We start from the raw sequence: 12,012 nt of genomic DNA, 5'->3' as shown, positions 1-12,012 counted from the left end.
CTACAGAGAAAAGATTTTTTTTTCCTATTGTGATACGCTGTTCGTGGTTGATTCTTCTCCTTCTACCACTCAGACAAATCAGGATTAGACTACTATATCAGGTTCTCCTATGATTTCGACATCTGTGTGGTCTCGAGTTGTTAGGCCTTGAACGAAGAACAAAGTCCTGAGTGGGATGGGCACGAAGCCACGACCCCCATTCTTTTTTATTGTATACAACGCCTATCTACAATTCCATCTCCTCCGTCTCACCATGTTCCACACCCATTCTCCTCCCACAATCCCTACAAATGCCGAGTTTCGTATTTGTCTTCAGCTCCGCCGGTGACTTTGCCTGGTATTCCCGTCCACAGCACGTACACCGTACGTATGTCTCCCTCTTCCTACCTAGACGACCAGACTCACACGGAGACGGCGACGTATTCCCAGTACTCGCTTCCGACTGCCTTTCAGCCACAGCAGTATGCTCACAAGGATGCCACCCCGCATGCCTCCTCTTCTGCGCCTCACTCTTCGGCCGCATCACCAAATCTATCTGCCTCAAATTCCCACCTACTTTCGCCTCTTCCTTTTGCTTCTTCTTCTTCTTCTCTACTCTCCCCTCAGCTGTCGTTGTCGTTGTCGTTGTCGTCGTTGTCATCGAATCACTCTTCGCCTCCCGTCTCCTCTCACTCCTCCGTCCGGACTTCCAAGATAAAACACTAGCGGGCCGTGGATGTACTGGCAACCGGTCGTCCTGGTGCACGGGTATGTAGCCTGGCATGGGGTCTGGGCGTGTGAGTTCGCCGTTGGGCAGGAAGCGGGGTTCGGATGTGTAGGCTAGGCGGGCTGCCAAGCTGGCGAAGAAGGGGGGTGCGGGTGTGAGGTTATAGTGAGGGGGTGAAGGGATTTGGGAATGAGTTGGTTGGGGTCGCGGTGTTGGTGGACATTTTGGGGGTTTGGAGATTGGTTGGGGGGTGCGGAAGGGCATTTCTGTTGTTGAGATTTGGATGTTTGGGTGAAAGGGTGTGATTGTTTGCTTGTTGGATGGTTGTGTTGGTGAGTGTGAGGGTGGTGTTTAGTTGTTTGTGAATGGGGATTTGTGGTTTATGTGGGATAGTGATGGTTAAGGGGGAAATGGTGAGTAGTTATAGCTAGAGTAACATGAGCTTGTGCGAAATAGGGTGACATTTCGTGAGCCTAGGAGGCTTTGTAACCAGAGTTGGAGGATTTTGTTGCGGCCCAATGGGCGTGTGGCCATTGGACGTGTCGTTGCTGTCGCAGTAGTACGGGGTGTTGAATGTCTCTCGGGTTTGCGACGAACCTCTTGAGATTGGTGCTATTATTTGAATTTCTAAATTTGGTCATGCAGACTATGGTTCGTCTTTTTTTGACAGTTCACAGGCCGAGATGTAACTGTCCGTTTCATTGAGAAATCTAATGGCTGGGGGTAAAACCATAGAACACAGACATCAAGAAATTTATTGAGTGATTGACACTGGCAGTTGACTTTGCGTGCGAGAAAATCAGATAGCTACTCTCATTTTCACCCGTTTCCATAGGTAGATGCTATTTTTTCGAAGACCATGCGATTCGGATCATACAGGTCCTCTCTCATAATCAAAAGATTACAAACTCAAACCCAGACAACACTGCACTTCAAGCATGCCCCAGAGAATATTCAACAAATTAGCAGTGACGGAAGAACACACAAAGTAAAAATGACAATATTGTGTATTGCATAAATTAGAGCTGATTTACACAACACCTATCTCGCCATGTTTTGGATAGATTACGTTACATCACCCAAAGTTTTAAATTGTGTAATCCAGGCTCCGCTGCTCAGTGACAGTAGTGACATGCCCAAATCCAAGCCCTAGTGTTGCATATGCTAGAAATTAAATCAAACCATATTGTTTCGTAAATACGCCTGTTTTTGCCTTTCGTTATTCTTGTAACTCCTATAACGCGTGTATCAATCAAGGTGGAAATCGTAAATATTTTTTTGTTGTGAAAAGTGGCACTTAACGTGGTAAGGCAAGTGACGGCGATATCCTATCGGACTATAGTCCACTCGTCATCAGATGTATAGTCAGTGCCGGTGGCGGCCAGAATATCGACAACAGGTGTAGGAACCAACTCCGGGCTGGACATTAGCTCATCGGAAGTAGTAGGAGTACGTAAACCGGACACTGATACCACCGCATAATCCTCGTCCTCATCGGAAGGTAGGGTCTCGATACCTTCCATCACGTCCGGTTGTGGAATCTTGGGTCGATGGACAAGAGTGGTGGTGAAGGAGTCCATCATGTTCCTTGCATCCTCCCTTTCGTTTGTTCTGTACGCAAGAGCAGAAACCACACGGGACGTGTCCTCACTTTCTGACTCATCCGAAATAATGGTATCTTCCTCACATATTATCTCTGATGACAGGTCTTTTGAGGTAGTAGGAATGGGCCGGGTGCAGGGCTGGACGCATAGAGTGTCGAGACACAACCGTACGATGTGGAAGGCGCCTTTTGAGGTTAGTAACGTTTCAACAACTATGTCAGAAATGTCTCAGACTTACAATCGTCTTCAAAATTTCGCTCCATGTTTGTAGAACAAAGGTCTTGACAAAACTCTGGAATATCGGTTGCGAGCTTAATAAAGTCCGCATCCTCTCCTAGATTGTAATACATGAACCTTGAGATGATGTAGTTGAGGAGCGTACCAACAAGGTCGTGCTGTCGGCGCGCTAGGTTGCTGGAGTAGTGCTGGTATACGAAACGAATGGTTTCGAGCAGATCTTGAGGCGGGAAGGGTACGCAACATGCGAATTCGATTTGGCAAGAGAAGTTGCCATGGGCGAGGAGCTGCAGTTCGGGAATATCAAAGTCTTCGGCCATCTTGTAAACCTCGACATGTGGAAGCAGCAAGGGAGTCCCGTCATCCGCGGTGGGTGGGAGGTAGCTACCTGTGTAGCAGTAGCGGAGTAGCGAGATAAGCCCATTTGCGGATGGAACCTCGATGCTGGCCTGAAGACAACCATTCAAGCCGTACTCGAATGCGTGGTACAGCAATGGGCATTTGTCCAGGAACATGTATGGGCAGATACGACACGAAATCAGACGAACCTGTCCGCCAGGAAGTACAGCTTTGAGTGTTGCGTTGCCCTGGTCGGACATGTCCAGGAATGAGAGGTCGTCCATGTTGATGCGGCAGGCCGGAGGCCGTCAACTATTTTGCGATAAATGTCCAGTATTGTAGTGTTTTGTGGATATCACGCCGAGTCAGCGAGGATATTGAGCAGGTTGTAGCAGTGAGAACGACCGCCTGGTTTGTGAAGGCGTGCAAAGTATGGTATGTGATGCTTTGAGAGGGTCCACAGGGAAGTCAAAAATCTGGGAGCCTCCGCTATAGTCTGACAGGCATAGCCTCGTGGCTGGCAATGACGGAGAGGAAACAGAATCAGGCAGCCGTTTGCCTACGCAGGGAGCCACGCACGTGTCTCATGGAAGCCTACCGCCAGCACAGGGTCGATTGTAGTCGGGATATGATTGAGATTGATTTAATGACGATATAGCGAACGGCCCTCGATAAGAGGCACTGCATGTGAGTAAGATTCAAGCGCTGCCACAGTGGAGGGGCATCTAAGCCTCGAGCAGCGCCCTTTGGAGGGTGGTAGTACTGCATGCCGAACATGTGCCTATTGGCTCTGGAAGGGCGGGGCCAAGGGAGCCGATCAACCAGTCGTGGAGCGATGATACAAGTGTGCATCTAAGGCTGAGGCTTCTGTCAGCTGCGTCGAGCGTAGAGAGCCAGTGGTGGGTGTTGAGGGGGTGGATGGATGATCCCTGGCCCTATTACCGGGATGCAGCCGGGGAAAGCGCACCAGCCACGACCCGCCTGGCTCCACACGTGTGGCGGGACCCAGTACCTATCCGCAGCCCCTCGGCCACATTTCCCCATCATTATATATACTTACGTACGTACAGCCATACACATCCGTGAGTGCTGCTAGGTGTCGCGGACGTGCAATCCTCCTCGTACCCATTAATTCCACCACTGGAATCTCCTATTCTTCCGCACTCAGCACGCCAGTTGCTTGTTTGCAGTCGCGTGCGCAAGCTTCCGTCTCGTGCCGATATGGGTCTTTTCTCAATTCTGCCTGAGAGCTTCGCGGTGGTGGAGACGTGGATTACGCGCATATTCGTGAGTACTGTCGTGTGCCTGCAACCGCAATCCGGATTTCTCACTAGCCCTAGCTCTTCCTCGGCCTTATAGCCATTGCCCCGTGGGCCGTGCTGCTCGTCTACGACATACTCTTGTACGTCTTCCGCGCCGGTGCGCACGAGATACCCGTCGTGGGCGGACGCGCCCGGGGAAAGTCAAGGCCCCGTGCTCCCAGTCTTACAGAACGGCCAAGCGGTCGCCGTCGCAAGTTTAGTCTCCGTGGCTTCGAGAAGCCGGTGGTGAATACAGGGGGTACAAATGCCGACTCGCACGACGCTCGATCCCGTCGCATAACAGAGGAGACAACGGAGGATTCGTCGTCATAGTCTGCTCGGAGCCAGATCTACAATTAAATATTCGCAATCTAAGCTACGTTCGCGAGACCGTGTGTAAGAGTTGGACTTGAGGGGACATGTGCTGTACAAGTACCTTGACACTGTCTCAAGAGACTCACCATTTCTCAAGGAAAACATGGAGAGAAATCCCGCATACTGAAACTATGTCGTGGGATGGAAAACAGCGCATGGTATTCCTCGTATCTGGAAACTCCAAAATGAGGCCTTGCATATATATATGTATATATATAGCGACTCATGGACTTGCGGATCCGGCAAAAGACCGATTCAGGCAGTTGTGCCATGTCAAACCTGAATCGCTCGAGATGACAGCGGGGTTGGGCCATTTAAGGTCAAGACGCCGTCCATATCGTTGGAGAGCAACTATTGACAAGCGCCATATGGAATGGGAGTCGTGTCTTCGAGCATAATCATGCGCTCTTGTGCCGTTGTGTCTCGCTTGTGCCCAAAGTGTCTGGGGCATATATTACCAAGAGTTTCAGATAACAATATGCGCCAATCACGTCTGGCCATTCACGAGGGCCGGCGCATGTATCAGAACAGGCTATGGAGATCATAGAGTAGGTATGTGATGAGCTAAGCCTGGTCTAGCGTGTTCTGGGGCCGTGCCTGCTCTTAATCAACCTTCACTTCACCTTCCCACCTCTTCACTGCCACAACAACAACAAGAGTTATCACTCGCAGTTTCTTTCTATCCTCCAGATCTCATCAAATCAATCCATCTCACGTGTTTCATAAATCTCAATTAGCATCACCTACCTCACAATGGCTGTTACTACCACCACTACCAAGACGGCGACACCAAAGACGGCAAGCGCCGCCGGCGTCAAGAAGACTGCTCCCAAGGGCGGTCGCGCGGGAAAGAAGAACAACGCCAGAAACGCCATGGCCAAGATGCAAGCATACTGTAAGTATTCCACCATTTGACGCGCTTTATCGCGTTATCCAGACGCGACTGTCGCTTTGTTGCCACACAAGACGGGTGTTGTTAGGGGTTAAGGTTTGCTGACCAACAACACAGTCAAGGCTCACCGCGACGAGTACAAGGACTTGTCTTTCAAGGAGCAACAGCAAGAGCTCGGCAAGAAGGTACGTTTTTCTCTACCCATTTCAGGCGATTTCCCGGCTGCGATACGCATTGCGCCATGACGTCGTGTAACCCTTGCTGACATGTGGACAGTGGAAAGCCTCTCCTGAAAACCCCAAGAACAGCGCTTGAACCGAAAACGAATTGCTTTCTTTGAAATGAAGGGGTGGTTTTCTTTTTTTTCTCGTCTATTTTCTTTTATTCGGGTCATGTTTCGACAGTGTGTTATTGCAAATTTACGGGCGAAAGTCAAACTCCAGGCTACTGAAGTATGGTAAAATACTGCGCCTGGGGTTATAAGTAGTCATCTGCTTCAATAATAATATTGAGTAATTCATTCAACTGATTGCTACTCTGTGAACGTGTATTACCTGTATCATTTCGGTGGGTGTGCTGCAATTGCTAGAACAATGGGCAGCAAATGCACACACGAAAACTACCGATACAACAACTGATTATCTACGACTGAATATCCAGTCTAAGGTACAAAAACGTGTCAGTGCGGACATGAGTACCAGATCTCTAGGCACGATAGACCGGTTGCACCGGCCTTGGTTGCACAACCGAGGGGTCTTGCTCACAAGCTCTTGGCGAAGCTACCTCTTTTTCCTATTCCCATCATTTCTGTCCCACCAGTGTACTCTTTTGGGGGTAAACGATCCAAGTCTACTTCCAAACCTATTCATCATTCTGCGCCTGACACCATTTGCTACCTTCACATCTGATATACCATACACTCCCTCCCCATCGATCAAATAAATACTCCGCTCTCTAACCTCTCTACCCCCCCCCCCCCCCACAGCTACCTTCATCACAGCATCCAAAAAGATCAAATAGAGTATATCCAAACCGTACATCCCATTCCCTTTACTTTACCCAACCCACTTATTCCATTCCCACCCTACCCACAATCTAACACTTACATTCTCCACACCCTACATTCCTCTCCCAAACCATCTATCAATCCGTAGTATAGTAGTACAACACACTCCTAGTATCCCAAATCACCCCCCCCCCCTTTTTTTGTTTTTAAACGTAAGAAAAATAAAAATAAAAAGTTGAGTTGGGTTAGTAAGTCAAAATAGACGCACAAATATTCTAAATTTAGTGGTACAAGTTGGGAGGAATGGGTAGGAAAGGGGGGGGGGGGGAAAGTTGGAGGCTGGGTTTGTAGTAGCTTAAGTGTGTGTGTGGGGGAAGTGGGGTAGTAGTAGATGTGTCTAAAGTCAGTTGATGTGTAGTGTAAGTAACCCCACGTATAGAGGTGCCCTTGGAAAATTTAAAAAAATTCGGCGAGATGGGAGTAGTTTTCTGAATTTGTTAGTGGCATGGTTTGGAAAAAGGGTTGCTGTGAGGGAATGTTGGAAGATGTGCGGGAAAAGATGGGTTGGTATAGAGAGAGAGAGAGAGAGAGAGAGAGAGAGGACAGATGTTTTTGTTGGCGGTTATGCTGAAATGGGCTCTTCATGTTTGTGTTTGGTTTTGGAGAATTGTGGAATGGCGAGTTGAATCTGGTCGAAATTTTGCTGATACTTTGGTGGTGTAAGGATTCCCCATATCTATGTACCGAGTTGCTAGATAGGTTTACCCTTACAACTAGAAGAAAATAATCAGAGTGATTGAAACACGGAATAAAGGGCTATTGCCAGATTTTTTTGATAACTACCAAGTATTCCAATATTGAGCAATAGCTATCCAGCTCCTCAGCAAAATTCCATTTACTCCGCAAGTTTCGAAATACACCTAATCCACCTCAGGAACAGGCAACCCATTCACGATCATCATACCTTCCCGCCCCAGCGACTTCATCGCCTTAACCGCCTCATCATGCCTCAGTTGCTTCGTCTCCTCGTCCGTCACAAGCACAAAGTCGTATGTAAGCAGTTTGGTTCCCTCGGCTACATCATACTGCTTCGCCTGCTGGGGCGTCACAGTGTCCAAACCAACAATGAGCGAGTCCTTGACGCCAAAGACGGCGTCGGACGTTTCGTAGGCGGAACCGCGTACATACAAGGCACTAAGATTGTCAGTTACACTTCTCCCATATGCTCCATAGCCTTCAAAAGGCGATAACAGTAGGCGAAACGGGGATAAAGGGACGAACGTACGTAACCAAATGATCAAAGCCCTGCTTTTCAAACATGAAATGCATATGGCTCGGCCTCCAACAATGCCTCCCTAGCTTATCTAGCAACTTGCCTACAGGCCCATCATTTGGAATCGGATATGGAACAGGCACAATTCCTTTGAACCAAAACACTCCCTCATCGTCGCTGGTAATCACCGCGCGGCCATCGGCCTTGTTGCCGCGATCCTCATACTGCACATCGTACTTGCCGTTGGAATCCGTTTCCCAGACGTCGATTTTGACGCCGGAGATCGGGGCCCCGGATGTGGTTTTCACGGTGCAGAGAACGAGCAGAGGTGTGCCAGAAGGGTCGGCCGAGATATTGGCGCCTGGTGCGGAGGAAGGGGCGTCGTGCGTGTGGAAGGGACCGAGGACCGTGCCTTCGGTTGAGGAAGGGGGTTTGGGGTGGTCGATTGAGTCGACAAGGAGGGAGAGGCCGACAATGTCGGAGAGAAGGATGAATTCCTTTTGTTTTTTGGTTAGTTTGGAGGGGTTTTGTAGAAGAGACAGTAAAAAGGGAACTCATACTTGTCGCACGTCAGTACATATCTGGCCTACTTGCGTCAGGAATTGAATTCCTGCCATCCATTCGTCGAAACTGAGGCGTGTCTCGCGTGCAAAGTCGTGCAGATGCGTTACCAGACGCTCCATGACATACTTGAGCCGTGGATCGCTGCATTGCGAGTTTATGCGGTGCACATTTTCTGTGATATTTTCGATTGTGAGGTTCTTGAGGACGGGTACCGTCGATTCGTCTGCGCTCTTGGGAAGCGACATTGTTGGACACTGGGAAAGATGAATGTATGAGGTGGACTAGCGGTGTTTCGCGCGTGGGCGGTTAGAGTGCGCAACGAGGGCGGTTATGGATTTGAAAAGCAAAGAACAAGTCTCAGAAATGGGTTTGGCAGGTTAAAATAAAACGTAAACAATCATGGCGTGATTGGTATGAAGATAGTTGGGTAAAGCCGGTGAATTGTCAGCCATAGCACAAGATAGTAGCATCCGAAATGTCCGCCAAAGGCTAAAAGGTGGGGGCATGTTTGCCAGTCCCATATTCATTTGTGCTCTGGTAATTGTACGAAGCTCATAGGTCCAATGACCACAGATGGAGAGGGGCGGGAAATCATTCACGAGGTGGGGATGATGATGTCGGAGGGGCTCTCGGTACCTGAATGCGGGGCACTGGCAGCGCTGGCTTACCAAGAGCTTACGAGCTCTCGGTCGACTGAGAAAGTCGGAGATAAAATTGCCCAACACCACCGGTATCATTATCCTTGTCCTTCACTTAAGTATAATGTTGTAGCAAAGGTTGCTCCTCTTGGCGGGCTGGCCCGCTTGGTCTGGATTTTCTGGTTTTACCGATCGAAAACAAGCTGTCGTGGAGCGCCAATGCGTCTTGTGGGGTAATAATTTCCTATCTAAGTGGATTGCTACTTCTTATTTTCATGGAGCGTAGTCACAACTTGAATACTAAAGTCAGAAGAAACATCACTAGAAATGTCATTAAATTAAACAAGGTACAATGTTTGTTCAAAAAAAAAAGGTGAATCATGTGATACGAAAGAAGTGAAGCATATGCTTCACGAGATATACGCCCCTTACGTCCCCCCCACGCGAATGCCAGTGTGTCAAATGGGAACGCCCATGGAGATCAAAAGAAAAGAAAAAGAAAAGCAGACTGCATCTAGGCAGTTGAGCCCTACAGAAAAGACAATAGGGAACATGACGAGTGAGAGAAAGAAGCGGAATAGACATATCCATGTCCATGTTCCACCTTAAAACATATGAAAGAAAACTCTTAACTCGTTACTCTCCTAACCCAAAGCGCACTTCCAGCGGCATTCGGATCATCCTGCTCCCTCTTCTTCCACGCGCGATGCAACTTAAGCCCGACGTCATGTTCCTCACGCCTGATATCATCAAGCTCGACCTCAAACGCCTTCTTCTTATGCTCAACCGCTTTCGCCTTCTTGAAATCCGTCAAGAGCGGGTTCGGAGGCGCGGCATTGTTGAGATCAGTGAGAAGGCGGTAGACGTTGTTGCGGCGGATGCGGAGGTCTTCTTGTTGTGATTCTAGAAGTGCAATGTGGTCGAGGGCGCAGAGAGCAGTAGGTGGGTGCGGTAGCGCTTTAAATGTGTTGGACATGCCGCTTGCGGTGGAAAAGGTGGAGACGTTGGAGGGGGACAGCATCCTTGAGGCGTTGGGGCGCGAGTCTGGGATGCGGTCGGAGTGGGGGACGGGCCGGCGGCGCAGGAGGACCGAGGATGAGGCGGAGAGTGGGGGTGAAGGTGGCGGCGAGTGTTGGTTGGACGTTATAGACGGGCTGTATGTGGTCCAGGAGAATTGGCTGGCGATGGGTCGCTTGTCTGTCTCTGGTGGGGTTGCTGTCCGGTAAGCGGGGTGAATGGGTAGTTCGGTCTCGATTACAATGGCCGGGGATTGTTTCTGACCCTCGTGGCTTTTGGGCGTGACAGGGCTTGGGTAAGAAAATGCACTAATACCAAGGCCGTGGGCGATAGGAGATGTTGGAGAAGTGAGAATGCTTCCTGCAGGCGACTTCTTTCCTACTTTTAGGGGCACGACGGGTTTAATGATCTCTTCATGCACCTCGTAGTTGGCGGTTTCGGCTGTGACGGGTCGAGTATCAGCAAGCGTGGGTGCTGAATCGACGGCAACAGTAAGCGTGTTTGATCTGACTTGGTCCGAGCTTGGTGATGTAGTCGCTCGTGGTATTTGCAATGCCTTTTCTCCAGGTTGGTTTTTGACTGCTGTTGGCGAACGCTTCGAGCCGAAACGAGTAAGACGCTCTCCAAAACTCAGACTCTTCTTCTCAGGGCCAGCCGCGGATACCGAAACTTGGTAGCCCATGGGCTTGAGACCTGCAGAAGGCACGCCTACTGCATAGGTGTGCGGATCAACTGACGCGGCCTTTCCTGCACTGTTAGGCTCGCCCGAGTACTCGTCCCATTTTACTTTGCTGTTTGGCGCAAGCTTGCCTTCCCAGAATTTTTGCTTGGGGCCAGACTGTACATCACCAGTTCGAATGACAGAAGGTGCTCTGCGCAAGACGGGAATTGCCTTGGCATCGCGCGGCTCGTCTTGCACTTTCCGCTGGTTGTCATCCATTGAGGAAAAGTCGCGAAAGGATATGTCACGGATAGACTGAGGTGGGTCAAAAGACGGGAGGAACTTTTCAGACTCTGGTGAACTTGGCGGGGATAGATCGTCGTAGTTGGACCGTAATGTGGCTGTAGGATTACTGTAATAGTAGTCTTCGATCGAGGCCCGCGAATAGACCGAAGGGATAGTCGGCACTGCCGATAGTCTTTGGACTGGAGGGAGGGTTGGCGGTCCAGACGCTGTAGTTATGGTAGGGCTTGGTGAAGGTTTGGAACTAGGGCAAGGCTGATTAGCACTGGATTAGGACGGAGCGATAGCTGGACGTACAGTGAATCCAGCGGGGGGAGCACATAGTTTTGTTGCTCGGGATTGTGGAGGCCGGTGACATTTGGATTACGGTGGAGTTGATCCTGGTCATAAGTGGTTTCAAGCAGTACGGGGTTGCCTATTTGCGCATGCTTCTCTTTCTCGCGGACGTGACCCTGTAATCGTTTCCACATTGTGATGATGCCTGCATGAAACATTTATTAGCCTTATGCAACGCTAGTCCGAGTACGCGTCAGGACACAGGGCAGTCATTTGCGTGCCGTTGTAGTATGACAGGTTTACATGATGTAATGTCATATTTAAACTTTGCAGCAAGCGAGCTAAAGTAGTAATACGTATGAGAGCGACTGGTGCGGACGTCTTGGCAGGGCTGGATCCGGTGGGCGTTGTTCTAGTGAGTGCGGGAGATAGGCGAACGACATGGCCTGTCGATCATCAAAAGATGCGGAGAATGGGATGACGACGAACGGGCCTGTGGGGTTGACGCGTCTTGTAAGAGGTGGCCATGGGTACAGAAGTGGTAAATTGGATGGTTGGCTGGCTCAGTGCTTCCGGAAGGGGGGCCGGAAGTAGACATGATGGCACAAGGCTGGTGGGTGAGGGAGTGATGGGGGGGGAGAAAGGAAAGAACATGTGCAGAGATTGCAGTACATACCAATTGAAGATGTGGCAGGTCAGGATTAGATGACCGGAAGATTGAGTGTGTTGATATTGAATCTAGGGTGAATGGAAAGGAGCAGGTTCAAGTGGGTGGCGGTGCCCTACTATTCTTCGTCGGCGCAATCTTGGTAAATGAAGG

The 12,012-nt window shown here is 49.8% G+C and overlaps 6 protein-coding genes across 6 annotated transcripts; 2 read left to right on the top strand and 4 right to left on the bottom strand.

Moving 5' to 3' along the window:
- Window positions 1-226: 226 nt before the first annotated feature.
- Window positions 227-970, bottom strand: COCMIDRAFT_37230 (uncharacterized protein; the record flags this gene model as incomplete). Its single annotated transcript, XM_007690294.1, has 1 exon — window positions 227-970. One exon carries the CDS (start codon window positions 968-970, stop codon window positions 227-229), a length of 744 nt encoding a protein of 247 aa, XP_007688484.1.
- Window positions 971-2,034: 1,064 nt separating this feature from the next.
- Window positions 2,035-3,170, bottom strand: COCMIDRAFT_96767 (uncharacterized protein; the record flags this gene model as incomplete). Its single annotated transcript, XM_007690308.1, has 2 exons — window positions 2,035-2,495; window positions 2,549-3,170. 2 exons carry the CDS (start codon window positions 3,168-3,170, stop codon window positions 2,035-2,037), a joined length of 1,083 nt encoding a protein of 360 aa, XP_007688498.1.
- Window positions 3,171-4,107: 937 nt separating this feature from the next.
- Window positions 4,108-4,520, top strand: COCMIDRAFT_96790 (uncharacterized protein; the record flags this gene model as incomplete). Its single annotated transcript, XM_007690307.1, has 2 exons — window positions 4,108-4,173; window positions 4,227-4,520. The coding sequence occupies 2 exons, from the start codon at window positions 4,108-4,110 to the stop codon at window positions 4,518-4,520; spliced, it is 360 nt and encodes a 119-aa protein (XP_007688497.1).
- A 795-nt stretch (window positions 4,521-5,315) lies between these two features.
- On the top strand, window positions 5,316-5,769 carry COCMIDRAFT_96733 (uncharacterized protein; the record flags this gene model as incomplete). The annotated part of the gene is made up of 3 exons (XM_007690306.1): window positions 5,316-5,457; window positions 5,572-5,639; window positions 5,731-5,769. The coding sequence occupies 3 exons, from the start codon at window positions 5,316-5,318 to the stop codon at window positions 5,767-5,769; spliced, it is 249 nt and encodes an 82-aa protein (XP_007688496.1).
- Window positions 5,770-7,380: 1,611 nt separating this feature from the next.
- COCMIDRAFT_96796 (uncharacterized protein) lies at window positions 7,381-8,542 on the bottom strand (the record flags this gene model as incomplete). The annotated part of the gene is made up of 3 exons (XM_007690305.1): window positions 7,381-7,654; window positions 7,746-8,230; window positions 8,294-8,542. 3 exons carry the CDS (start codon window positions 8,540-8,542, stop codon window positions 7,381-7,383), a joined length of 1,008 nt encoding a protein of 335 aa, XP_007688495.1.
- A 1,021-nt stretch (window positions 8,543-9,563) lies between these two features.
- On the bottom strand, window positions 9,564-11,386 carry COCMIDRAFT_26757 (uncharacterized protein; the record flags this gene model as incomplete). Its single annotated transcript, XM_007690284.1, has 2 exons — window positions 9,564-11,181; window positions 11,214-11,386. 2 exons carry the CDS (start codon window positions 11,384-11,386, stop codon window positions 9,564-9,566), a joined length of 1,791 nt encoding a protein of 596 aa, XP_007688474.1.
- Between the last annotated feature and the right edge of the window lie 626 nt (window positions 11,387-12,012).

The sequence above is a fragment of the Bipolaris oryzae genome (assembly GCF_000523455.1).
Source record: "Bipolaris oryzae ATCC 44560 unplaced genomic scaffold scaffold_75, whole genome shotgun sequence".
In the NCBI taxonomy this organism is placed as follows: Eukaryota; Fungi; Ascomycota; class Dothideomycetes; order Pleosporales; family Pleosporaceae; genus Bipolaris; species Bipolaris oryzae.
Note: the sequence above shows the minus strand (reverse complement) of the source record. Positions and strands in the feature narration are given on the sequence as shown.